The sequence below is a fragment of the Rhinoraja longicauda genome, chromosome 10, assembly GCF_053455715.1.
Source record: "Rhinoraja longicauda isolate Sanriku21f chromosome 10, sRhiLon1.1, whole genome shotgun sequence".
NCBI classification, from domain to species: Eukaryota; Metazoa; Chordata; class Chondrichthyes; order Rajiformes; family Arhynchobatidae; genus Rhinoraja; species Rhinoraja longicauda.
In genome coordinates this window covers 12,191,919-12,218,658 of record NC_135962.1, presented here as the reverse complement: position 1 = coordinate 12,218,658, position 26,740 = coordinate 12,191,919, and the positions used below count along the sequence as shown (strand labels likewise).

At 46.5% G+C, this 26,740-nt stretch overlaps 1 protein-coding gene across 2 annotated transcripts in view; it reads left to right on the top strand.

The window, feature by feature from the left end:
- The first annotated feature begins 4,452 nt into the window (after positions 1 to 4,452).
- The window catches only part of LOC144597604 (inositol-trisphosphate 3-kinase A-like), a 77,335-nt gene continuing 55,047 nt past the window's right edge, over positions 4,453 to 26,740 (top strand). For both annotated transcript variants that reach the window (XM_078407107.1, XM_078407108.1), the window contains exon 1: positions 4,453 to 5,122. In XM_078407107.1, the coding sequence (XP_078263233.1) occupies positions 4,493 to 5,122 (630 nt within the window). In that variant the 5' untranslated portion in view covers positions 4,453 to 4,492. The remainder of the gene's footprint in view (positions 5,123 to 26,740) is intronic.

Below are 26,740 nucleotides of genomic sequence, written 5' to 3'. Positions count from 1 at the left end.
GGTTACATCCATGCCCGGGTGGTACTAGAATGGGATTACGCGCTGCCCGCGGGCACCCTGGGGGATTTCCGGGACTGCTGGGCACCGCGGGGGGTGGAACACATCCTTGACAAGGATTGTAACATAGTTCGTCAATATTCAGTATGTTTGATATTTTTAAATATTTGCTTTACTTTGCACTATGGTGATGGGTTTGTTGGTATTGTGTTGTATTGCACACATAATTCTTGTTATAATTGATTAAATGTATATTTAATCCACCTCCACAGCCATCATGAGCTGGTTGCGATGGTGGCCCCACAGACTGATATAATCAGGGGGGGGCAATGTCATAGTTCCGGCTTGGGGATTCTACTGTGGGTAGGTCATAAGGTTATAAGTGATAGGAGCAGAATTAGGCCGTTTGGCCCATCAAGGCTACTCCGCCATTCAATCATGTCTGATCTATCTCTCCCTCCTAACCCATCCTCCTGCCTTCTCCCCATAACCTCTGACACTTGTACTAATCAAGAATCTATCTATCTCTGCCTTAAAAATATCTACTGACTTGGCCTCCACAGCTTTCTGTGGCAAAGAATTCCGCAGATTCACCACCCTCTGACTAAAGAAATTCCTCCTCATCTCATTCCTAAAGGAACGTCTTTTAATTCTGGGGCTATGACCTCTGGTCCTAGACTCTCCCACTAGTGGCAGAAACCTCTCCACATCCACTCTATCCAAGCCTTTCACTGTTCGGTAAGTTTCAATGAGGTCCCCCTTCATCCTTCTAAACTCCAGCGAGTACAGGCCCAGTGCCGTCAAATGCTTACTATATGTTCACCTACAAATTCCTGGGATCATTCTTCTAAATCTCCTCTGGACCCTCTCCAGAACCAGCACCTCCTTCCTCAGGTTGGAGAACTGTGAGACCCCTCTTTGACTACTCGATGCACTGATGGGAAGCAACCAAGGAGAATATCAAGGGGTTCTTCACCTTCCAAGATGTTCCGAAAGCAAGACAGATATAATTGTGCCACTTCCAGGCAGACCTGTGGCAACTCCTCCTAACGCAGTCGAGGGGGGTGGATGTGAGAGAGGAACTCCGAGAAGTGATGAGCTGGCAAGCCGTGCTCTTTGCCTCAGAATCCTCTAAGATCATCTTCCGATCCAGGGTCCACTCCTAGAGCAGGATGAGATGTGCTCTTGTTTCTTCTTATATTCCCTGGAATTTAGAAGGATGAGAGGGGATCTTATAGAAACATATAAAATTCTTAAGGACAGGCTAGATGTAGGAAAAATGTTCCCAATGTTGGTGGAGTCCAGAACCTAGGGGTCACAGTTTGACGAATATTGGGTGGGCCATTTGGGACTGAGATGAGGAAAAACTTCTTCACCCAGAGAGTTGTGAATCTGTGGAATTCTCTGACACAGAAGGCAGTGGAGGCCAATTCATTGGATGTTTTAAAGAAAGAGTTAGATATAGCTTTGAGGGCTAACGGAATCAAGGGAAAAAGCAAGAACGGGGTAGTGGTTTTGCATGATCAGCCATGGTCATATTGAATGGAAGTGTTGGCTCGAAGGGTCGAATGGCCTACTCCTGCACCTATTTTCTATGTTTCTTCCAAAAGGATCACGGGGTTCCACAGCTTTAAGGAAGAGGACAGATCATCTGGTGGGATATTTACATCATTGCCAGAACTCACCAGCAAGTACCACGATCTTGCTTGCTGCGATGAGATGGGGCCGCCCAGTCAAATACTGCCTATAGCATCGGAATCAAAATACCGATGCAGGTTGCCCTCGGGACAGCTACCACAGAGAGGAGAGTTGAGAAGAGAGTCGAGAGAATGATGCAAGGGTCCTTGTCCTTCATGCGACAGAGGACTCAATGATACAGGCTGTTCCCAGGGACACATTCGGATACGGACATCGTACTGCTGGAAGATCATCAGTCCGGTGAAAGACGCCCTTTGGTCTGCCAGCAGAGCGAGATGTCCGATGGGGAGTGTTGCCGACTGACCCGCTCCAGACTGCAGGGGAACGTGCTGAGGGACGCACTGAAGCTCGGTCCAGCCAACAGCAAGGCTCTGTAGGTGGGGGAAGAGCATGGTGTAAGGTTGTTCCACTGTGGGCCTGAGTCCAGTGGGGACACCCTTCAAAAGGGGAAAGGAATATTGCTAGGGGGGCCACATGAGTGGCAGTGTTGCTATGTGTAAAGCAAAAGGGAGGTGCTACCAGATCTTATAGAAACTTACAAAATTCTTAAGGGGTTGGACAGGCTAGATGCAGGAAGATTGTTCCCGATGTTGGGGAAGTCCAGAACAAGGGGTCACAGTTTAAGGATAAGGGGGAAGTCTTTTAGGACCGAGATGAGAACGTTTTTGTTTCACACAGAGAGTGGTGAATCTGTGGAATTCTCTGCCACAGAAGGTAGTTGAGGCCAGTTCATTGGCTACATTTAAGAGGGAGTTAGATGTGACCCTTGTGGCTAAAGGGATCAGGGGGTCTGGAGAGAAGGCAGGTACGGGATACTGAGTTGGATGATCAGCCATGATCATATTGAATGGCGGTGCAGGCTCGAAGGGCCGAATGGCTTACTCCTGCACCTATTTTCTGTTTCTATGTTTCTAGTACTGGGTATAACACTAGTAATATTGAATGTTTAGACACATTCAGAATGTATTAGTTCTGCAAGGTTTTTGTTTTGAGTATATATATGTTTATTACTAATAGAGTTAATTATTAGAATTTTTTTTTTTTTATAACTTATTTAAATGCTGGAACACCCGACTTCACACCACAGCCCGTGTATTTTATCTGACAAAATGCAATAAAAAGGAGCTGCAGATGCTGCCTTTTCCCCAAAGATGGACACAAAATGCTGGAGTAACTTCAGACTGAAGATTTCTTCGACTGTAGAAGGGTCCCGACCCGAAAGTTCGCCTATCCATTTTCTCCAGAGATGCTGCCTGACCCGCTGAGCTACTCCAGCATCTTGTCTTTTTGTTCTGTAAATCAGCATCTGCAGTTCCCTGTTTATTTGGCACCATCTCAGAATTGCCCTGGGTTCAAGGAAGTACTCCCTCCCTCCCTCAAGGGGAAAGAAAACCGAAATAGAAATCCTGGCCATACCAGCAGCATTGACGTGCCAGGAAGAATTTGTACAAGGTTTCAAGGTCAGTTAAGTTCATTGTCAAATGTACCAATTAAGATACAGTGAAATTTGAGATACCATACAGCCATACTAAGTGAAAAGCAACAAGCCACACATCCACATAAAATAAAAGTTAACATAAACATCCATCATAGAGTCAGAGAGTGATTGAACTTGTGGAAGGTGGAAACAGGCCCTTTGGCCAACTTGCCCACACCGGTCAACATGTCCCAACTACACCATTCCCACCTGCCTGCATTTGGTCCATATCCCTCTAAACCTGTCCTGTCCATGTACCTGTCTCACTGTTTCTTAAACGCTGGGATAGTCCCTGCTTTAACTACCTCCTCGGGCAGCTTGTTCCAAACACCCAACACTCTTTGTGTGGAAAAAGTTACCCTCAGATTCCTATTAAATCTTTCCCCCCTCACCTTAAACCCATGTCCTCTGGTCCTCGATTCACATAGTCTGGGCAAGAGACAATAGACAATAGGTGCAGGAGGAGGCCATTCGGCCCTTCGAGCCAACACCGCCATTCAATGTGATCATGGCTGATCATTCTCAATCAGTACCCCGTTCCTGCCTTCTCCCCATACCCCCTGACTCCACTATCCTTAAGAGCTCTATCCAGCTCTCTCTTGAATGCATTCAGAGAATTGGCCTCCACTGCCTTCTGAGGCAGAGAATTCCACAGATTCACAACTCTCTGACTGAAAATGTTTTTCCTCATCTCAGTTCTAAATGGCCTACCCCTTATTCTTAAACTGTGGCCCCTTGTTCTGGACTCCCCCAACATTGGGAACATGTTTCCTGCCTCTAACGTGTCCAACCCCCTAATAATCTTATACGTTTCGATAAGATCTCCTCTCATCCTTCTAAATCCCAGTGTATACAAGCAAGCCCAGTGTATACAAGCAAGCCCAGTGTATGCAAGCAAGCCCAGTGTATACAAGCAAGCCCAGTGTATACAAGCAAGCCCAGTGTATACAAGCAAGCCCAGTGTATACAAGCAAGCCCAGTGTATACAAGAGACCATGAAACAAACTTGCTCGCTCAACTTCTTTCCATTCCTTGTGCTTCGGATTGGAAGTCTCCAAACAAACTTGTGTCATTTGCATTGTTGCAAATGGGCACAGGCACCATTGAGCATCCAATTGCATGAGCTATGTGGAGGGGTAGGAGGGGTTTGTGCTGCGAGAGAGGGGGGGGAGGTGGTTTCTGTGAGCTGTTTGCCCCGGGTGTGAGTGTGAGTGCGAGTTGCTGGCTCTCAACTTCCGCGTCTGACAACTGCTTGCAGCCCAGAGAGAGGGAGAGGGAGAGGGAGAGAGAGAACACAGTGGGTGACCGAGCAAGATCTCCATGCAGCTCTGCCCCCTCGGCCGTTGCAATAACCAGTTCCGTCGGGCGATGCTCCACCGTCAGTCCTACACCCTCGCCGACATGTCCAGGAGCAAGAGGGTGTGCGGGCCGGTGCCGGTGCCGGTGCCGGTGCCGGTGCCGGGGCCGGGGCTGGCGATGGCGCTGGTGCCGCAGGGCAAGTTCAGCATGGTGGATTGTAGCGGCTCTCCGGGAGACCAGGCGGTGTGCAGGCTGCTCGGGGAGGGGGGCAGCAGCTTGGAGCAGGAGCCCCAGCCACAGCCACAGCCACAGCCACAGCCACAGCCACCCCGGCACCGACACCGGCCACCCGTGCCCCAGCTCACCATCACCTCGGAGGAAGGCACGACCCACGACAGCCTGGACATGGACATGGACATGGAGCACGACTGCTGCGTCAGGCTGTGCCGCAAGCTGTCCAACTCGTCCCTCTCCTCCACCGGCTCCTCGCTCTTCGAGGAGTCTGAGGACGACCTGCTCGACCAGGGTCAGGACCAGGACCAGGGTCAGGACCAGGTCCAGGACCAGGGTCAGGACCAGGACCAGGACCAGGGTCAGGACCAGGACCAGGACCAGGACCAGGACGCCCACAGACAAGAGGACGTGCGCCTGGTGAGTGGCCGCTCGCTTCAACCTCTGAGGAGCTGAGGAGATGCCTCCACAGCGGGCAGGGACAGTGGGCAATAGACAATGGACAATAGACAGTGGATAATGGACAATAGACAGTGGACAATAGACAGTGGACAATGGACAGTGGACAATGGACAATAGACAGTGGACAATAGACAGTGGACAATAGACAGTGGACAATAGACAGTGGACAATGGACAATAGACAGTGGGCAATGGACAGTGGACAATAGACAGTGGACAATGGACAATAGACAGTGGACAATAGACAGTGGACAATAGACAGTGGACAATAGACAGTGGACAATAGACAGTGGACAATAGACAGTGGACAATAGACAGTGGACAATAGACTGGACAATAGACAGTGGACAATAGACTGGACAATAGACAGTGGACAATAGACAGTGGACAATAGACAATAGGTGCAGGAGGAGGCCATTCAGCCCTTTGAGCCAGCACCGCCATTCAATGTGATCATGGCTGATCATCCTCAATCAGTACCCCGTTCCTGCCCTCTCCCCATACCCCCTGACTCCGCTATCCTTAACAGCTCTATCCAGCTCTCTCTTGAATGCATTCAGAGAATTGGCCTCCACTGCCTTCTGAGGCAGAGAATTCCACAGATTCACAACTCTGAGTGAAAACGTTTTTCCTCATCCCATTTAAAACTGAGATGAGGAAAAACTTTTTCACTCAGAGAGTTGTGAATCTGTGGAATTCTCTGCCTCAGAAAGCAGTGGAGGCCAATTCTCTGAATGGCCCTTATTCTTAAACTGTGGCCCCTTGTTCTGGACTCCCCCTAACATTGGGAACATGTTTCCTGCCTCTAACGTGTCCAACCCCTTAATAATCTTATACGTTTCGATAAGATCTCCTCTCATCCTTCTAAATTCCAGTGTATACAAGCCTAGTCGCTCCAGTCTTTCAACATATGATAGTCCCGCCATTCCGGGAATTAACCTAGTAAACCTACGCTGCACATCCGAGTTTACAGGTGGTCCTCCCTAGCCCAGACAGTGGCCACCCCGTCACTGAGTGAGGAGTTGGCAGGAAACCCTAACACAGGACACAAATGTGTTTGTGTGTTAAATTGTTTATTTTTATTGCTCTATTGCTGGACTGGGCGAACTTTTATTTCACTGCACATTTTGTATGTGTATGTTACAAATAGACTTGACTTGACTTGACTAGAATAACTCAGCAGGTCTTCTGTCTTCGATCTGCTGAGTTCCTCCAGCACTTTGTGTGTTTCCTCTGCCTTTGGTTATTCTGCAAATGATGCCACACTGACGAAACAATGAACTGCCGACGCTGACTAATACACAAAAGTACACAAAGTGCCGGAGTAACTCAACAGGTCAGGCAGCAGCACCTCTGGAGAACATGGATCGGCGAGTCTGAGGAAGGGTCTCCACCCGAAATGTCACCTATCCAAGCTCTCCAGAGATACTACCGGACCTGCTGAGTTAATCCAGCACTTTGTGTACTTTTGTGCATTAGTCAGCATCTGCAGTTCCTTGTTGTGACAGAAATGTGGCATCATTTGCAGAATAACCAAAGGCAGAAGAAAACACAAAGTGCTGGAGGAACTCAGCAGACCAGGCAGCATCTGGGGAGGGAATGGACGGGAGGTATTTCTGGTTAGCACCCTTCTTTATTCCCTCCGCAGATGCTGCCTGACCCACTGAGTTCCTCTGCCACTTAGTGTTTTGCTCAAGATTCCAGCATCTGCTGTTATGTGTGTTTTTAAAGTCAAAAGAAAATTGTTTGATTGTGGGATGTAACAGTGGGCGCAGCTTGTAGAGTTGCTGCCTCAGCTTCAACTTTTCATGCTGACCTCCGGTGCTGTCAATATGGAGTTTGCATGATCTCCCTGTGACTGCATAGGTTTCCTCCGGGTGCTGTATTATCTTGCCACCCAAAGACTTGCAGGTTTGCAGGTTAGTTGGCAGGTGTATATTACCCCAAGTGTGTGAATAAGTGGTCGAACCCGGGTGGGAATGCGGGATGAGAGTAGTTGTTTGATTAGAGGTTGAGGCAGATTTACTGGACCTGTTTCAGTGCTCCATGACTCCATAACTCTCTGCGGCTGTTGTGGTCGTGAGTGGCAGAATCTGGGGGGGGAGCTGATGGGGAAAGTAGGCCGCAGGGAAAATAAGTGGGGGAGGGGGAATGGGATTGCTCTTTGAGACAGTATGGATGTGATGGGCTAAACGGCCTCCTGAATTGTAAGGAAATGTTAAAGCAGTAAATGCTGCAGCTCCTCAGTAAGTGCGGGAGCGTCTGTGGAGAGGAAGCTGCTCGATGGCTTTTACAGACAATAGACAATAGGTGCAGGAGTAGGCCATTCGGCCCTTGGAGAATGTCACCTTTTGTGACCGGGAATGTCGGGCAGGGTGGATGCAGCAGCTTTCGAAAGAGGACCAGATAAATACTTGTCAGGAGAATACTTTTAGGGGGATCTTGGTTAGTGAACGGCTGTAATTGGAACGGCTGCCAGGGCAGACTGGGATACATGGGCTCCTCCCGTGCAGTCTGTTTCCATGTGGAGATTGGAAAAGGGATGCAACAAACCTCAGGATCATCTGTAGGAAGATAGGGGCGAACTGACAGGGTTCTCCATTGATGCAGCTCGATGTGACAAATGCTGTTCTTGTTTTGTAATCGGAGCAGCACATTGTGACCCAATGAGCACCGTGCCAATGCCTGGGGAAATGCCTTTGCCTTGTTTGGCACAGTATGGGATCGGCACAGGAAATTGTTCCCAAAACCAACAGGTGTAGGCGTGAGCAGCTCTTCAGTTGCCTGGTTTCACAAGCAGATATGCTCTGCTTTGTTTAAAAGAGATGGAGCAACACTGATTCAATATAAAACACATACACACAGATGTGCGCATACACTCAGATATACAGACACTGTACATGCACTTACAATGATGTACAGTGTAGGAAGTATAGGAAAATAACTGCAGATGCTGGTACAAATCGAAGGTATTTATTCACAAAATGTTGGAGTAACTCAGCAGGTCAGGCAGCATCTCAGGAGAGAAGGAATGGGTGACGTTTCGGGTCGAGTCCTGCTGAGTTACTCCAGCATTTTGTGAATAAATACAGTGTAGGAAGGAACTACAGGTGCTGGTTTAAACCGAAGATATACACAAAATGCTGGAGTAACTCAGCAGGACAGGCAGCATCTCTGGATAGAAGAAATGGGTGATGTTTCGGGTCAAGACCCTTCTTCTGACCCTTCTGCCTGTTCTGCTGAGTTACTCCAGTGCAATGACGTACATACTCGTATGGACAGAAAGGTAGACAATGCATTCAGAGAAACGATCACATGTAAAGATGCACAGGTGTACACACACAGTCCGGATGAACATACTTCCCCTTACACACACAAACACATATACATGCCCACACATACAAGTGCTACACAGGCATACAAACGCATACACACATGCACAATAGATGCACACTGTAGGAACTGTAACAAATGTTAGTATTTTGAAGTGAAACCAATGTAAAAATGTCCCCAAATCCTGCTGAGTCAAAGGCTGAGTGTCAGAAGAGAAGTGGCTTTGAAATATGTAATGAAGAATCAGTGAATTACCTTAAATGGTATTGGTTTTGGTTTGTTATTGTCCCATTTACTGAGATACTGCCTATTATCCAGAAAAATACAATAACATTATATACAAGTGCAACTGTTGTACAAAGAGTGCGTAATATAAATCATAAGATCATGTGATAGGAGAGGAATGAGGCCATTCAGCCCATCAAGTCCACATGGCTGATCTATCTCTTCCTCCTATCGTCCTATCCTGCCTTCTCCCCATAACCCCTGGCACCGGTACTAATCAAGAATCTATCCATCTCTGCCTTAAATATATCCACTGACTTTGCCTCCACAGCCTTCTGTGGCAAAGAATTCCACAGATTCACCACCCTCTGACTAAAGAAATTCCTCCTCATCTCCTTCCTGCAAGAGCGTTCTTTAATTCTGAGGCTATGACCTCTAGTCCTAGACTCTCCCACTAGTGAAACATCCTCTCCACATCCTATCCAAACCTTTCACTATTCTGTACGTTTCAATGAGGTCCCCCCTCATTCTTCTAAATTCCAGCGAATATAGGCCCAGTGCTGTCACACATTCATCATATGTTAACCTATATAGAGTTGTTGCATTACATTTGCAGAGAAAGTTAGGGTTAAAAAAAAGTGCACGGTCCACAACGGGGTAGTTTGGAAGATTGGGACTACACCTTAGCTTATGGAAGGACCGTTCAGTAGTCTGATAATAGCGGGGAAGAAGCTGTTCCTGAATCTGGTGGTACGTGCTTTCAAGCTTACCTGTCTTTTGCCCGACGGGGGAGGGGAAAGGAGGCAATAACTGGGGTGTAAATAGTCCTTGATCATGTTGGCTGCATTTGCGATGTAGTGTGAAGTATAGCTGGAGACCCAAGGACGAGGCTGCCCTATGTTATGGACTGGGCTACATCCAGAACTCTCTGCAATTTCTTGCTGTCGAGGGCAGAGTTGTGGCCAAACCAAGCTGTGATGCATCTCGGTAGGATACTCTCTATGGTGCATTTGTAGGTTGGTAAGAATCGTTGGGGCATGCTGAACTTCCTGAGTCTTCTGAGGAACTAGAGGCTTTGCAGTGCTTTCTTGGCTATAGCTTTAATATAGCTTTCAATGTTCTATAGATTCAGAAAGGAGGGAGAGAGAAAACGGGTAATTATAGACCAGTTAGTCTGACATCAGTGGTGGGGAAAATGCTGGAGTCAATTATAAAAGACGAAATTGCTGAGCATTTGGATAGCAGTAACGGGATCATTCCGAGTCAGCATGGATTTACGAAGGGGAAATCATGCTTGACAAATCTACTGGAATTTTTTGAGGATGTAACTAGGAAAATTGACAAGGGAGAGTCAGTGGATGTGGTGTACCTCGACTTTCAGAAAGCCTTCGACAAGGTCCCACATAGGAGATTAGTGGGCAAATTTAGGGCACATGGTATTGGGGGTAGGGTACTGACATGGATAGAAAATTGGTTAACAGACAGAAAGCAAAGAGTGGGGATAAATGGGTCCCTTTCGGAATGGCAGGCAGTGACCAGTGGGGTACCGCAAGGTTCGGTGCTGGGACCCCAGCTATTTACGATATACATTAATGACTTAGACGAAGGGATTAAAAGTACCATTAGCAAATTTGCAGATGATACTAAGTTGGGGGGTAGTGTGAATTGTGAGGAAGATGCAATAAGGCTGCAGGGTGACTTGGACAGGTTGTGTGAGTGGGCGGATACATGGCAGATGCAGTTTAATGTAGATAAGTGTGAGGTTATTCACTTTGGAAGTAAGAATAGAAAGGCAGATTATTATCTGAATGGTGTCAAGTTAGGAGGAGGGGGAGTTCAACGAGATCTGGGTGTCCTAGTGCATCAGTCAATGAAAGGAAGCATGCAGGTTCAGCAGGCAGTGAAGAAAGCCAATGGAATGTTGGCCTTCGTAACAAGAGGAGTTGAGTATAGGAGCAAAGAGGTCCTTCTACAGTTGTACCGGGCCCTGGTGAGACCGCACCTGGAGTACTGTGTGCAGTTTTGGTCTCCAAATTTGAGGAAGGATATTCTTGCTATGGAGGGCGTGCAGCGTAGGTTCACTAGATTAATTCCCGGAATGGCGGGACTGTCGTATGTTGAAAGGCTGGAGCGATTGGGCTTGTATACACTGGAATTTAGAAGGATGAGGGGGGATCTTATTGAAACATATAAGATAATTAGGGGATTGGACACATTAGAGGCAGATAACATGTTCCCAATGTTGGGGGAGTCCAGAACAAGGGGCCACAGTTTGAGAATAAGGGGTAGGCCATTTAGAACGGAGATGAGGAAGAACTTTTTCAGTCAGAGGGTGGTGAAGGTGTGGAATTCTCTGCCTCAGAAGGCAGTGGAGGCCAGTTCGTTGGATGCTTTCAAGAGAGAGCTGGATAGAGCTCTTAAGGATAGCGGAGTGAGGGGGTATGGGGAGAAGGCAGGAACGGGGTACTGATTGAGAGTGATCAGCCATGATCGCATTGAATGGCGGTGCTGGCTCGAAGGGCTGAATGGCCTACTCCTGCACCTATTGTCTATTGTCTATTGTCTATTGTCTATAATTGGTCCAGGACAAATTGTTGATGATATTTACATCCTGGAACTTGAAGTTCATAACCATCTCCATTTTGGCAGCATTGGTGGTGACTGGGATGTCCAAGCCACCTCATTTCCTGAGGTCAATTACAAGTTCCTGCTAATTTTGTGAAGAAAATTCGACTGAGCAGGAGCTTGGAAATGGGATGAGGGTAGATTTGTATTTGCTGAGAAGAAAGTCATGAAAGCAAAGGAATTGAGGAGAATGAGCACTGATGGGTCGGGACATATCGGAATGACAAAAGAGGAGGTGAGAGCCGTCTTAAAGCATATTAAGGTGGACAAGACCCCAGGGCCTAACCAAATATATCCTCAGACGTTGTGGGAATCTAGGGAAAATATTGTTGCAGCCCTGGTAGTTCCAACCAGAATCTGCAGTTCCTTCCTACACACTGGATTAAAAATTGGCCTAGTGGAAGTAGTCAGAGGATGGTAGTGGAGGGCCGCTTCTCTAATGGCTGGCTTTGACCAATGGCATGCCAGGTTCCCCAGTGATTTTGATTTATTTTAATGATTTGGATGACAATGTACTTATTGCAGTTAGTCAATTTGCAAATGGCACCAAAATTGGTGGTCTAGGCAGACAACGAGGAAGGCTATCTAAGTTTACAAAAGTTTAGTTTAGTTTATTGCCTCATGAACCGAGGTACAGTGAAAAGCTTTTGTTGTGTGCTAACCAGTTAGCGGAAAGATTATACATGATTACTATCGAGCCATCCATAGATACATGATAAACAGAATAACGTTTAGTAAAAGATCAATACCAGTAAATTCCGATTAAAGGTAAACCAATAGCCTACAGTGAGGTAGATAGTCGCTCTCTAGTTGTTGATAGGATGGTTCAGTTGCCTGAGCTGGGGAGAAACTGACCTTGAATCAGGAGGTGTGTGCTTTCACACTTTCGTACCTCCCGTCTGATGGGGAGAGGGGACAAGAGGGAGTGACCGAGGTGAGACTTGTCCTTGATTGTCCTGGTGGCCTTGCCGGGGCAGCATGAAGTGTAAATGGAGTCAATGGAAGGGAGTTTAGTTTGTGTGATGGCCTGGACTGCGTCCATAATTCTCTGCATTTTCTTGGGTGGAGCTGTTCACATGCTGATAAAATGCTTTCTATAGTGCATCTGTGGAAGTTGATGAGAGTTGTTGGGGACTTGCCGAACTTCCTAAGCATTTTCAGGAAGTAGAGGCGTTGGTGTGCTTTCTTGGCCATTGCTTCAATATGCGAGGTCCAGGACTAGTTGCCGGTGATATTTGCACCTCTACTTCGGCACTGTCATCTGGAGTCATAGACTATGACTCAATGACTCTAGATTGGAACGTGTTGGTCAGCAAGGACATGATGGACTGCATATCTTTTTGTCCCCGTGACCATTTAATCCAGGCTGACGTTCCTGCATGCTAATTGAATGTTGCACTTTTGGTTAAGAGGTTAAACTAAGGCTCACTCTGGCGTGAACAATCCATTGTACTATTTTTAAGATAATCAGTGATTCTGCTCTAATCTCCCTGTAATACACTGATCTATATGAATCCTTTAACCTACACCCATACGAAACAGACAATGGGTGTGAAGAGGAGTCACCACTTGAAACATCCTCACCTATCCTTGTTCTCCAGAGATGCTGCCTGACCTGTTGAGTTGCTCCGGCACTTTGTGTCTTTTTTAGTAAGCCAACATCTGCAGTTCCTCGTGTCCACAAAACAGACAATAATCTGGCCATTCATTGCAGTGCTGTTGGAGAACATGTCTTATGCAAGTGTGTGTTGTATTTTATACCAGTCCCTCCGCTTCACAATGGAAGTTGCCAATTGCAAATTTTCTCTTGGAGAAGCTGCTGCTTTGCGATCCTTTTCACCTGCGGTCAAATATAAATTACTAAAGAGAGTAGAGGTGCTCAAGATCAAGATTCCACTTGGGGATTCCCACCATGAGTGGATTTTCCAGCACTTGTTCAAATGAGGCAGATTATTTCTGATCCATTATAGAGTTATGGAATCATACAGTGTGGAAACAGGCCCTTCAGCCAAACTTGCCCTCGCCAACATGAGCATGCCATCAACACGAGTCCGACCTGCCATGCTTGGCCCATAACCCTATAAACCTATCCTATCCTTTTACTGTCCAAATATCTCTTAAATGTTATGATAGTACCTGCCTCAACTACCTCCTCTGGCAGCTCGTTCCATATCCCCACCACCTTTGTGTAAATAAGTTACCTCTCAGATTCCTATTAAATCTTCCCCCCCCCCTCACCTTAACCTATGTCCTCTGGTTCTTGATTCCCTAACTCTGGACAAAGACTGTGCATTTTTCCAAATCTATTCAACTCATGATTTTGTATACCTCTATAAGATCACCTCCATCCTCCTGCGCTCCAATGAATAAAGTCCTAACGTGCTTATCCCAATAGCTCATGTCCTAGAGTCCGAACAGATCTTCTGTTAAAAAGCAACAGGCTCCTTGGGGCATTTTGCTTAAAGTATCTTGACCTTACTTGGTACAAGCTCCATAGGACATGCTGTTCCCTTCACTTTCTTGCACCAGTCAAAGTTCTGCTTCTGTGCATCTCAGATTCTTTCCTGTGGTGTCAAGTGCCTTGTTCCCGCCTTCCTCAGTTTACAGGGACTTTTAATGGGAGATGCCGCTGTCTGTGTGGATGAGGGATACTGGCAGAGTTTCATCATCGGAGAGGTTTACCTGCTGTATAGTCCACCATACATAGGCTCAACACTGTCACAGTCCAATTTATCTGCACTTGTAGTAATTCCTGTGAGCTCCAGTATTGGCTCTGGGGAATTAAGCTAGAGTACTCCCATAAATGTGCCAAGCTGCTTTGGAGTTGGTGGAAAATACCAAGTGCTGGAGTAACCCAGCAGGTCGGGCAACATCTGTGGAAGGAATGGATTGGCAATGTTTCGGGTATAGACCCTTCCTCAGCCTGCTCCACAGTTGCTGCCTGACCTGCTGAGTTACTCCAGCACTTGGTATTTTACTGAAAGTTCCAACGTCTGCAGTCCCGCATGTCTTCATCTTGGAGTTTATGGAGCAGGAACAATTTGCATTCACAAGGTGGTTTTAATTTGGTGCAATATTCCAATGGCTTGGTGTATCTCGAGGTGCTATCTAAATAGAATTCCTGCCCTCTTTCTATCTATTCTGTCTGCTTGGGGTGGGTTCAGGGAACAATCCCAGCTAAGGACTGTTGAATCATGCTCCTCCTCATCTTAGCTCCAATCCTGGCTTTCCATCATGCCCGTTCCAATGTGAACACATTAATAGCTAGAGCCATTATTTGCTCTTGTGTGAGAGGAATCTCCTTTGCAGAAAAGTAAAGAAACACCCAAAATTAAACATTTACCTTTGGGTTTACAGTAAAAGGTCCGTATCCTGTATCAGACTGTGTTGTCTGACCTTCAGCCCTTAAACAAAGGACATTACTCACCATCTGCAGGAGTTGATGCAGTCAGGACTATCATAACCTACAGGTGGTATTAAGCATGAAACCATGAAACCATTCCTGTCCAGTGATGGTTTAAATAGTTGCGCAGATGCTGGTTTAAACCGAAGATAGACACAAAAAGCTGGAGTAACTCAGCGGGTCAAACAGCACCTCTGGAGAAAAGGAATAGATGACGTTTAGGGTCTGAAGAAGGGTCTCGTCCCGAAACATCACCTATTCCTTTTGTCCAGAGCTGCTGTCTGACCCGCTGAGTTACTCCAGCTTTTTGTGTCTACCTTCAGTTTAAATAGTTAGTGGGCAGCTCCGAATACAGAAAGATGCTTTGTCACCAGATCGATTTGGCCCCATGGCTTCATTCCCCTTATGCAGCCACTTCCTCTTCAGGGTGTCTCAGGCTTTTGGAGAAAACATTAGCCCTACAATATCCCAGCGTTTTGGTATATTCCAACTCTATCTGTGAGAGAACTCTCACAGAACTATCCTGGGATGGCTTCATTGTCTATGACAGTGACCCACACACTATCCTGGGATAAGTTCATTCTCCATGACAAAAGATAGACACAAAATGCTAAAGTAACTCAGCGGGACAGGCAGGCAGCATCTCTGGAGAGAAGGAAAGGGTGACCTTTCGGGTCGAGACCTTTCTTCAGTCTCTATTCATTCTCTATGACCATACCCATTGCCCTCTCCTCACTGTCCTGGGATGCGTTCACTTCCAAGTGGCTCCTTACTCAGTCTCAGTCTGCTTTACACGCTCATTGTACATGTAAAGACTATCAGAACCTGGTTGGATTTGTTGCAGACCCTGTCTTCTCTCCTGTAGGGCGTTTGCACACTATTTTTGGATATCCACCCCTCCTTTACCCCTCACACCTTTTCCTGCTGCACCTTTCCTGTGTACACTTCTGTCAGTCTACGAATGGCGTGTTATTGTAGTTCACGATGACTCTGTACGCACTGACTCCTGGCCCTATGTACACACATAGTGAACCTCCAGCCACTCCTTCCCTCATTGCTCATGAGAGAACACTCGCTCTGTTTGGATAGAGGTGGGTGAACCTTGTTCTCCCAGATTTTGCTGCTTAAAACAATATTACTTCACACTGAAAGTATACTTCACACGCAAACTGGAGGAACAGTACCTCATATTCCGCTTGGGTAGCTTACATGCCAATTGGGCGGCATGGCGGTGCAGCGGTAGAGTTGCTGCCTTACAGCACTGGGGACCCGGGTTCGATCCTGATCCTCTTTGTCTGCACAGAGTTTGTACGTTCTCCCGGTGACCTGCGTGGGTTTTCTCCGGAATCTCCGGTTTCATCCCACACTCCAAAGACGTACAGATTTATAGGTTAATTGGCTTGGTATAATTGTAAATTGTCCCTAATGTGTGTAGGATAGTGCTAGCTTGTAGGAACTGCCGGTCAGCACAGACTCAATGGGCCGAGGAGCCTGTTTCCGCGCTGCATCTCTAAACTAAACTAAACGGGATGATCATTGAATTCTTCAATGTTTGGTAATTTCCACAAACACCTCCCTTCCCCTACCCTTTCTCCACCCAACACTCTCCCCAGAATCTACTCCCCCACTCCCTGAATCCTAATTGACCTTGCGCCAGTCCCTCCCCCCACCTCCACTAAAAGTAAATTAATACTTCACAATTGGTAACGATGTATCCTGCTTAGGCTCATACCTACTTTAACATATAAACTTTGTCTAATAATCTGCCTATCAGGGAACCCCCTCACCTGAGGTCATCTGTTGCCAGCCCTGATTTGTCCTGCCTCTTATCACTTCCATTTTTGTTCCTTCCCCCCACCCCGACTACAATCAGCCTGAAGAAGGGTCTCGACCTGAAATGTCACCATTCTCTCCACAGATGCTGCCTGACCCACTGAGTTACTCTAGCATTTTGTGCCTATCATTGGAATAAACCACCATCTGCTGTTCCTTGTTATTATTTCATACTTTTTTGGTTGTTTACGACAGAGAAGGAGGCCCTTTGGCCCATCAAGTTTATGCCGGACCCAATATCAATCCCATCGGTCCCAATCCACCATTTTGTTTCCTGTAGCTTATTTTCTTTCACACATCCAAACACTTTCTCCCCAAACTCCGATTCTCCTGCTGCCCGCGTACACCAGGGATGATTTGTAGCAGCCAATGAACCTGTGGTTGGGATTGTGGCAGGAACCTAAAAGCCTGGGAGGCAATCCCATGTGATCACAGGAGAACCTGCAAACTCCACACAGAGAGCACTGGTGGGGTCAGAATTAAAGTCAGTTCATATTAGTGATCTTGAGAATTCAAAAGGGAACCTTTTATCCAAGTGTACCATTGACTGACTGACTGACTGGTGGTGTAGTAAATGGTACAAATGCAAACATAGGGTTACAAAGAAAGATAGTTCAGTTTTGTGAGTGGGCGAAAACACAGCTGAAAAAGGCTAACAGATAGTTTTCACAAGTACAGGCTAGAACGTGAAGAGGAAGTCGTTGCTGCAGTTACTTAAAGCCTGACGTAGATCACATATTTAAATCTACATACAATGATGGGCACAGCACTTTTAGAAAGATTGCATTTGCATTGAAAAAAAGTGCAGTGCAGATGAACTTCAGTGTTGCTCTGCAAAATGCAAAATAGACACAAAAAGCTGGAGTAACTCAGCGGGACAGGCAGCATCTCTGGAGAGAAGGAACTGGTGACGTTTCGGGTCAAGACCCTTCTTCAGACTGATGTTAGGGGAGTGGGCGGTACAGAGATAAAATGTAGTCGGAGACAGTAAGACTGGTGGGAGAACTGGGAAGGGCTAGGGAATGGAGAGAGAGGGAAAGCAAGGGCTACTTGAAGTTAGAGAAGTCAATGTTCATACCACTGGGGTGTAAGCTACCCAAGCATTAAATGCATTTCAGGGAGGGATTGGATAACTGAGCATTTTATTTCCTGGGATACTACTCAGTATGGTGAAGATTTTGCCAATTTTATAGGATTTAATAGAAATTAAGAGGGTAGATTGAAGGAAACATTTGATACTGGGGGAAGACAAGGGGGGGATAGTCTTTAAGCCGGATTCAGGCCATTTAAGAGAGACAATGCAGCAAAAATCAGTCCTACTGTGACCAACATGTTCAAACCCAATTAACGACAATCTAAGACTGATATAGTTTACCATTGGCACAAGAAAAATTGAGAGCAAACGCAGGTGGATAGACTTGTGATGCAGAATTAGTTATTATCTCATAGACTGGAGGAATGGACACAAAGGCTTGTCTGTAAATTTTAAAAAGGGCACAAAGTGCTGGAGTAACTCAGCGGGTCAGGCAACATCTCTGGAGAACATGGATAGGTTATGTTTCGGGTCACGGCCCTCCTTCAGTGACTCAGGCCGGGAGGGAGGGGCGGTTTGGGGGGGGTTGCAGCCAGAACAAAGGCCAGGGATTAAAACACACAGATTAAAGAGTTGTTAAACTAGACAAAGGAATTTGTGTGGAGGGTAAGGAGAGAAATAGGTGTGAATCAAAGTATCCACTACAATCAGTCTGAAGAAGGGTCCTGACTCATGCTGCCTGACTCATTGAGCTTATAGCACTTTGTGTCCTTTGTGGTAAACCAGCATTTGCAGTTTGTTGTTTCTACAGCTTGTTCTGTAAATTGCTGTGCTTCGGGTGTTTGCTCTAATTGTGTTTGCTTACAGGGTGAGGTGAGGTACAGTGGCTGCCTTCATTGTTGGTGCCTGGACCCAGCCTCATCCTTGTTTGCTCACAGCTGGCCAACCCGGGCAAGGCACAAAGTGCTGGAGTAACTCAGAGGGTCAGTCAAGCACCTCTGGAGAACACGGACGGACAACGTTTCGGGTCAGGACCTTTCTTTCCTGACCTGGAACGTCACCTATCCATGTTCTCCAGAGATGCTGCCTTACCCGCTGAGTTTCTCCGGCACTTTGTGTCTTTTTTATAGGCCAGGATCTGCAATTCCTTGTGTCTTTACAGCTAAAGCAAGGCTGGGGGTAGTTTTGGGCAGCCTCGAGGCAGCAGTTTGACTGCCCGACCACGGGAGAAGAATGAGGAGGAGATAAGACTTTTCTTTGCTTTCCATCACAGTGAGGGTGTGCCTGGAGCAATCACCGTGTTAAATTGTAATTGTGTGTCTTGTGTTCTTTATTGTTTACTGCCGGACCCTGACGTGAGAGGACGCTGGCGCTGTTTGTTTGTCGCTTCTCCGTCAGGACAAATCTGTTGTTTGTTTGTTTGTTTGTATGTCTTGTTTGCTCTGTAAAGCGTCTTTGAGTATCTTGAAAAGCACTATATAAAATAAATGTATTATTATTATTATTATTATTATTATTATTACTACAAGCAGCAATTGAGTGGCTGTTTGGTCGTTGTCCTCTCCCTGATTTAGTTCTGTGAGCACGGTCATTACACTTGCTTCCTGGCAGCCACGTCAGCAGGCTAGAGATTAGATGTGGGAATTTCCTCCAGGCTCAGCATTCTTGCAGCAATACAATGAGACAATGTTAACCGGCAACATAGAGTGTAGAACAGTTCAGCTGAAGAACAGGCACGTCAGCCCACAATATCTGCCAAACATGATGCCTGGGAATAAAGAACCAACTCATAACTACCACGCTCAACTGGTCCCACTCTTATCTGCCTGCTCATGATCCATGTCCCTCCATTCCCTGCATATCCATGTGCTCTTCCCAAGGTCTCTCGTGCCACTATCATACTTGCCACCACCACCACCCCCGGCAGCACGTTCCAGGTACCCCCTGGTCTCGCCGATGTAGAGAAGTTGACATCTGGAACAGCGGATACAATAGAGGAGATATCACCTAATACGTTGTAATACAAAATTGATTTTGTCAACTTCTGTCCATCGGCGCAGGCTTGGCGATCGTTTTGCTCAACACCTCCGCTCTGTCCGCCTTAACCAACCTGATATCCCGGTGGCTCAGCACTTCAACTCCCCCTCCCATTCCCAATCTGACCTTTCTGTCCTGGGCCACCTCCATTGTCATAGTGAGGCCCAGCGCATATTGGAGGAACAGCAGATCATATTTCGCTTGGGCAGTTTATACCCCAGCAGTATGAGCGTTGACTTCTCTAACTTCAGATAGTTCCTCTGTCCCTCTCTTTCCCCTCCCCCCTCCCAGTTCTCCCACTAGTCTTCCTGCCTCCTACTACATCCTATCTTTGTCCCGCCCCCTCCCCTGACATCAGTCTGAAGAAGGGTCTCGACCCGAAACATCACCCATTCCTTCTCTCCAGAGATGCTGCCTGACCCACTGAGTTACTCCAGCATTTTGTGTCCACCTTCGATTTAAACCAGCATCTGCAGTTTTCTAAGCGAAACATCTTTAAAAGACGCAGTCACTTGGCCTGAAACACATTGTGCAAGATCAAAATCTCTGTTGTTTCCACACCTGGGGTCAATTCACTTGCTGTCTACAGGGAAGCCGATTCTAAAGGAGCGTACATCAAATCGACATACAATAGAAATCTCGTGGGCTAAAAGAAATAAATGGCACTCACAGAGTATTTGTCTCGACTGATATTGGTCAAAAGCATTTCATGGCCACTATTGTAATGCAGGAAAAAAATCCCAGCTAATTTAGGTGTACCAGAGTTTCACAAATAGCAACGTGATAATGGCCAGGGAATTTGGTATCATGATGTTGGTTGAAAGTTTGGCCAGAACATTTGGAATAATCTCTGCTCTATTTTGTACAGTACCATTGTGTCTTTCACGTTGATCTCAGTTTGCAAGTTGTGCTTTCTGACAATGCAGCCCTTGCCCTGTATGGCCTTGTCCTTCCTTGCCGAAAAATTTGAAAATTATACGGTAGATGTGTAGTTTATAATGTTATTAGATCATAATCTGCTTAACCCAAGAATTTACATACTGGAGAATATCGGGGGTAAATATTGGGGGTTGTAAACAGCTGAGGGTAATAAAACTAATCGGAGGTACTGACATTTGTGGCATCTATTTGTTTTGCAAATGGAAAGAGTGGTATGCTAAGTAACAGGGAAAGACAAATAAGAAAATTTACGGAGCTTTGTGATCAAAGGCCACTGCACCTGAATAATTATTACTAAATCAATCTAGTTTTAGTAAATTAGTGAAGCAATATGTCAGGGAGAGAGGTGTGAGGTGAGAGAGCTCTTGTTTGCACTTGCGCGCTCAGTGAGAAATTGGTAGTGGAACAGGACCACCTTACATCTGTAGCCAATTGTGCTCCACCCCCTCACCTTGTTACTGTACAAAGCAGATTCTGCTGCTGTGGCCACAACACAACAAACCTATCATAGCATCTGCAGTCTTCCGTTGTTGATGTAACTTGGTCGTAGCTACTCGTCAGAGACACAGGTAGCACGGTGGCTCACCTGGTAGAGTTGCTACCTCACTGTGCCGGAAACCTTAGCGCAATCCTGACCTCAGGTGCTGCCAATGCTGTCTTCTTTAGAAAGGAAATGAGGAGGAATCTAGTCAAAGGATGGTGAAACAGTGGAATTCATTGCCACAGAAGGCTGTGGAGACCAAGTCAATGGATATTTTTAAGGTGGCAATTAGTCATAGAGAGATACAGTGTGGAAACAGGCTCTTCGGCCTAATTTGCCCACACCGGAAAACAATGTCCCAGCTACATTAGTCCCACTTGCCTGCGCTTGGTCCATTTCCCTCCAAACCTGTCTTATCCATTTACCTGTCTAACCGTTTCTTAAACGATGGGATAGTCCCAGCCTCAACTACCTCCTCTGGCAGCTTGTTCCATACACCCACCACCATTTGTGTGAACAAAATTACCCCTCGGATTCCTGTTAAATCTTTTCCCCTTCACCATGAACCTATGTCCTCTGGTCCTCGATTCCCCTACTCTGGGCAAGAGACTCTGTGCATCTACCCAATATATTCCTCTCATGATTTTGCACACCTCTATAAGATCAACCCTCATCCTCCTGCGCTACGTGGAATAGAGACCCAGCCTACTCAACCTCACACCCTCTAGTCCTAGCAACATCCTCGTAAATCTTTTCTGAACCCTTTCAAGGTTGACAAAATCTTTCCTATAACATGGTGCCCAGAACTGAACACAATATTCTAAATGCGGTCTCACCAACATCTTATACAACTGCAACATGACCTCCTAACTTCTATACTCAGTACTCTGACTGATGAAGGCCAAAGTGCCAAAAGCCTTTTTGACCACCTTATCTTCCTGCGACTCGATCTTTAAGGAACCATGCACATTTACTTCTAGATCCCTCTGCTCTACAACACTCCCCAGAGGCCTACCATTTACTGTGTAGGTCCTGCCCTTGTTAGGCATCCCAAAATGCAACACCTCACACTTCTCTGTATTAAATTCCATCAACCATTCCTCCGCCCACCTGGCCAATCGATCCAGATCCTGCTGCAATCGTTCACAACCATCTTCACTATCTGCAAAACCACTAACTTTTGTATCATCAGCAAACCTGCTAATCTTGCCCTGTATGTTCTCATCCAACTCATTGCTGTAGATGACAAACTGTAACGGGCCCAGCACTGAACCCTGAGGCACACCACTAGTCACAGGCCTCCAGTCTGAGAAGCAACCTTCCACCATCACCCTCTGCTTCCTTCCATGGACCTAATTTGCTATCCATTCGGCTATCTCTCCTTGGATCCCATGCGAGCTAACCTTCCAGAGCAGCCTACCATGCAGAACCTTGTCGAACGCCTTACTGAAATCCATGTACACAACATCTACAGCTCTGCCCTCATCCACCTTTTTGGTCACGTCTTCAAAAAACTCAATCAGATTTGTGAGACACGACCCCCCAACGTACAAAACCATGCTGACTATCCCTAATCAGCTCTTGCCCGTCCAAATGCCTGTATTATCTATCCCTCAGAATACTCTCTAGTAACTTTCCAACTACAGACGTTAAGCTCACCGGCCTATCGTTCCCAGCATTTTCCCTGCAGCACTTCTTGAAAAGAGGCATAACATTTGCCACCCCCCAGTCTTCCGGCACCTCTCCTGTACTAAAGGACGAGTCGTAAATTTCAACCAGGGCTCCCGCAATTTCCTCTCTCGTTTCCTGCAATGTCCTTGGATATATCAGATCAAGCCCGAGAGATAATCTACCTTCATACATGACAGTACCTTCAGTACTTCTTCGACGGTAACACTGACTGCTCAAGATACTTCCATTGGCTGCCCCAAGTTCCTCCGTCCTACTGTCTTTCTCCTCAGTAAATATAGAGGAGAAATACTTGCCCATCTCCTGTGGCTCCACACAGAGGTGACCGCTTTGATTCCTGAGACGTCCCACTCTCTCTAGTTACCCTTATGTATTTGTAACATCTTTTGGGATTGTCCTTTATGCTACCTGCCAGAGCTATCTCCTGGGCCCATTTTGTCCTTCAGATCTCCTTTTTCAGTTTACATCTCCTTCTTCAGATTGATACATTCTTGATTAGTATGGGTGTCGGGGATTATGGGGCGAAGGCAGGAGAATGGGGTGGAGAGGGATAAGATAGATCAGCCATGGTTGCACAGTGGAGTAGATTTGATAGGCCGAATGGCCTGATTCTGCTCTTATAACTTGTGAACTTATGAATGTGGAGTTTGCAAGTTCTCCCTGTGACCGCGTGAGTTTCCTCCAGGTCCTCTGGTTTCCTACCACTTTCCAAATGTGTGCGGGTTTGTGGTCCAATTGCTCCGATGTGTTAGGGAGTGGACGAGAAAGTGGGATAACATCGATCTAGTGATTGATGGTCAGCGTGGACTTGGTGGGTCGAAGGGCCAGTTTCTAAACTAAACTACAGGTGGCCTGGGATGACGACACACATGTGCACTTTCCGGCTTTTACCTGTTGAATCAGATTCTAACTTGTTACTGAATAACCAGCAATAATGAACTTAGCATTCTGCATTCACCAAACTATTAATTAGTAACCTCCAGTGTGAATGTTCTACTTGCAGTTGGAACAGTGAGTCAGTGGTGGGTGTGTGAATCAGATAAAGAGTCGCCAAGCAATTCTAAAGACAATTACGTTAACCACAAATACCAGAAGTTCTATCAGCTGCTGGCATCTTAGATTAGCAATCCATAGATTAGTTCATTTAGCAATTTTAATGTCAATGGTATTTACTGCTCTCTCCAAACATCCTGGTACAAGGCCTCTGATTTCCCATTTCCGGCATGTGTCCTTGTAGAATGCCCACTGTACATACAGCTGGTGTTAAAGGATTTAGGTGGTGCCTTACCCCAGCTGCTGATGCCATTCTACTGCACTGCCAAAGTGAGGTGTCACCTTGCACCTTTCCACCTACCTGCCGCTCGTCTACTGCATAGGGTAGTGCTCTAACCACTTAACAACCTACTCTACTACTTAGTGCGTATCCTATAGACTTTAATTGAACATAGAACACAGTACAGCACAGGAACAGGCCGTCTGAAGAAAGGGTTTCGTCCCGAAACATCACCCATTGACTCTGAAGAAGGGCCTCGACCTGAAACGTCATCCATTCCTTCTATCCAGAGATGCTGCCCATCCCGCTGAGTTACTCCAGCATTTTGTGTCTATCTTCGGTGTAACATCTGCAGTTTCTTCCGACACAGGAACAAGCCCTGCAGCCCACAATATCTGTGCTGAACAAGATGTCAACCAACCCATATCTGCCTGCACATAATTCACACCCTTCCACTCCCTGCATATCCATGGGCCTATCCAAAAGTCTCTAAAATGCCACCATCATATCTGCCCCGACCACTACCCCCGGGCAGTGCATTACAGGCACTGGCCATCCTCTATAAAACGCCCCACACATAGATGTTTCTCCAAAACTCTGCAAAGATCTCACATACCTGAAGGTGGCTATTCATCTCAATCGGTCTTTGCCAGTGTTTATGTTCCACGTGAATATCCTCTAATCTATCGCACCCGGTAAACAAAACCTCTAATCCTTTCTCCTCCCATTCAGCTGACCTTTAAATGGATCCATTTCAATTTTTCATCTCAATTACTCCTTGTGGCAGGGATTACTCTTTGAGCTGCACTTAACGAACTTCCTCGTGTTCTCTATTGAACAAAATGGAGGAATAATCTGATGAATGTTCAGGAGCAGGTGCTGGATGTTGAAAGTGCATCATGACTTGCCCCTGAGGAAGCTGCTTTCGTAGCTAAAGTCAGTGGCAGTGTTCGCACTGTGTGAGTGTAAAATGGAATAAAGGAACCACCATACCTTTGCTAGAGAAAAACACATTCATTATTCTATGGGCAACGCATCGAACTAATGAAATACCTTTGCATTTGATAAGGATTCTTTTGAAGACAGAGCTTGACAGAGTTTTCGACATTAAGGAATTCATGTAGTTGTGCTGTCAGTGTGGAGTTCTCCCTGGGACCACATGGGCATAGTTTTCAAGTTCAAGTTTATTTGTCACATACACATACACGATGTGCAGTGAAATGAAAGTGGCAATGCCTGCGGATTGTGCAAAAAAATGTACAATTACAGCATATAAATTAAAATTAATACAGAGAAAAAAAAAATGTAGTCCCTGGAGTTATAATATTTAACAGCCCTGATGGCCTGTGGGAAGAAGCTCCGTCTCATCCTCTCCGTTTTCACAGCGTGACAGCGGAGGCGTTTGCCTGACCGTAGCAGCTGGAACAGTCTGTTGCTGAGGTGGCAGTGGTCCCTCATAATCTTGCTTGCTCTTGATCTGCACCTCCTGATGTATAGGTCCTGCAGGGGGGTGAGTGTAGTTCCCATGGTGCGTTCTGCCGAATGCACTACTCTCTGCAGGGCCTTCGTGTCCTGGGCAGAGCTGTTCCCAAACCAGACTGATGTTGCCGGACAGGATGCTCTCTACAGTCCCAGAGTAGAAGCATTGAAGGATCCTCAGAGACACTCTGAATTTCCTCAGCTGTCTGAGGTGGTAACGGTGTTGCCTTGCCTTACCCACCAGTGCGGCAATGCGCGTTGTCAGATGTCAGATCTTCTTTGATGTGGACTCCCAGGTATTTAAAGCTGCTCACCCTATCCACAATAGACCCATTTATTTCCAGTGGCGTGTACGTCCTTGGATGTTGAGCCCTTCTAAAGTCCACAATCAGCTCCTTAGTTTTTTTGACATTCAAAAGAAGACTATTGTCCCGACACCAACGTGCCAGATCAGCCACCTCCTCCCGGTAGGCCTTCTCATCGATGTCGGAGATCCGGCCCACCACCACAGTGTCATCAGCAAACTTGATGATGGAGTTTGAGCTGAACCTGGCCACACACTCATTTGTGTACAGGGAGTACAGTAGGGGGCTAAGGACGCAACCCTGGGGGGGATCCTGTGTTCAGGGTGAGGGGGCTAGATGTGTGTTCCCCCACCCTGACCACTTGGGGCCTGGCGGTGAGAAAGTCCAGGACCCAGGCACACAGAGGAGTGTTAAGCCCCAGTTCCAGCAGCTTCTCAGCAAGTCTGGTGGGGACTATGGTATTGAAAGCTGAACTAAAGTCAATGAACAGCATCCTCACATAGCCCCCCTTCTGGTTGTCCAGATGAGAGAGAGCGGTGTGCAGAACCTGGGAGACCGCATCATCCGTGGATCTGTTCGGACGGTATGCGAACTGCAGTGGGCCCATGTTACATACTCCTGGACCCTCCAGTTTCCCCAACATCCCAAATACTTGACAGGTAACCCCCTCTCCCCCCTTATGTGTAGATGGATGGTAGAATTTGGGGAGAGTTGAGGGAAATGTGGGGAGAATAAAATGGGGTTAGTGCAAGATGAATGTAGATGGTTGGCAGACTCACTGAGGTTTCCATGCTGTCTCACTCAACCACTCTTTGACGATGAAAATCATGAAGGGTTTTATGAAAGAAAATGAGCAGAAACAATTTATGATCGGTAACTGATGCAGATGGAAAAATACCCGAGTATAAAGAAAATTATGCAG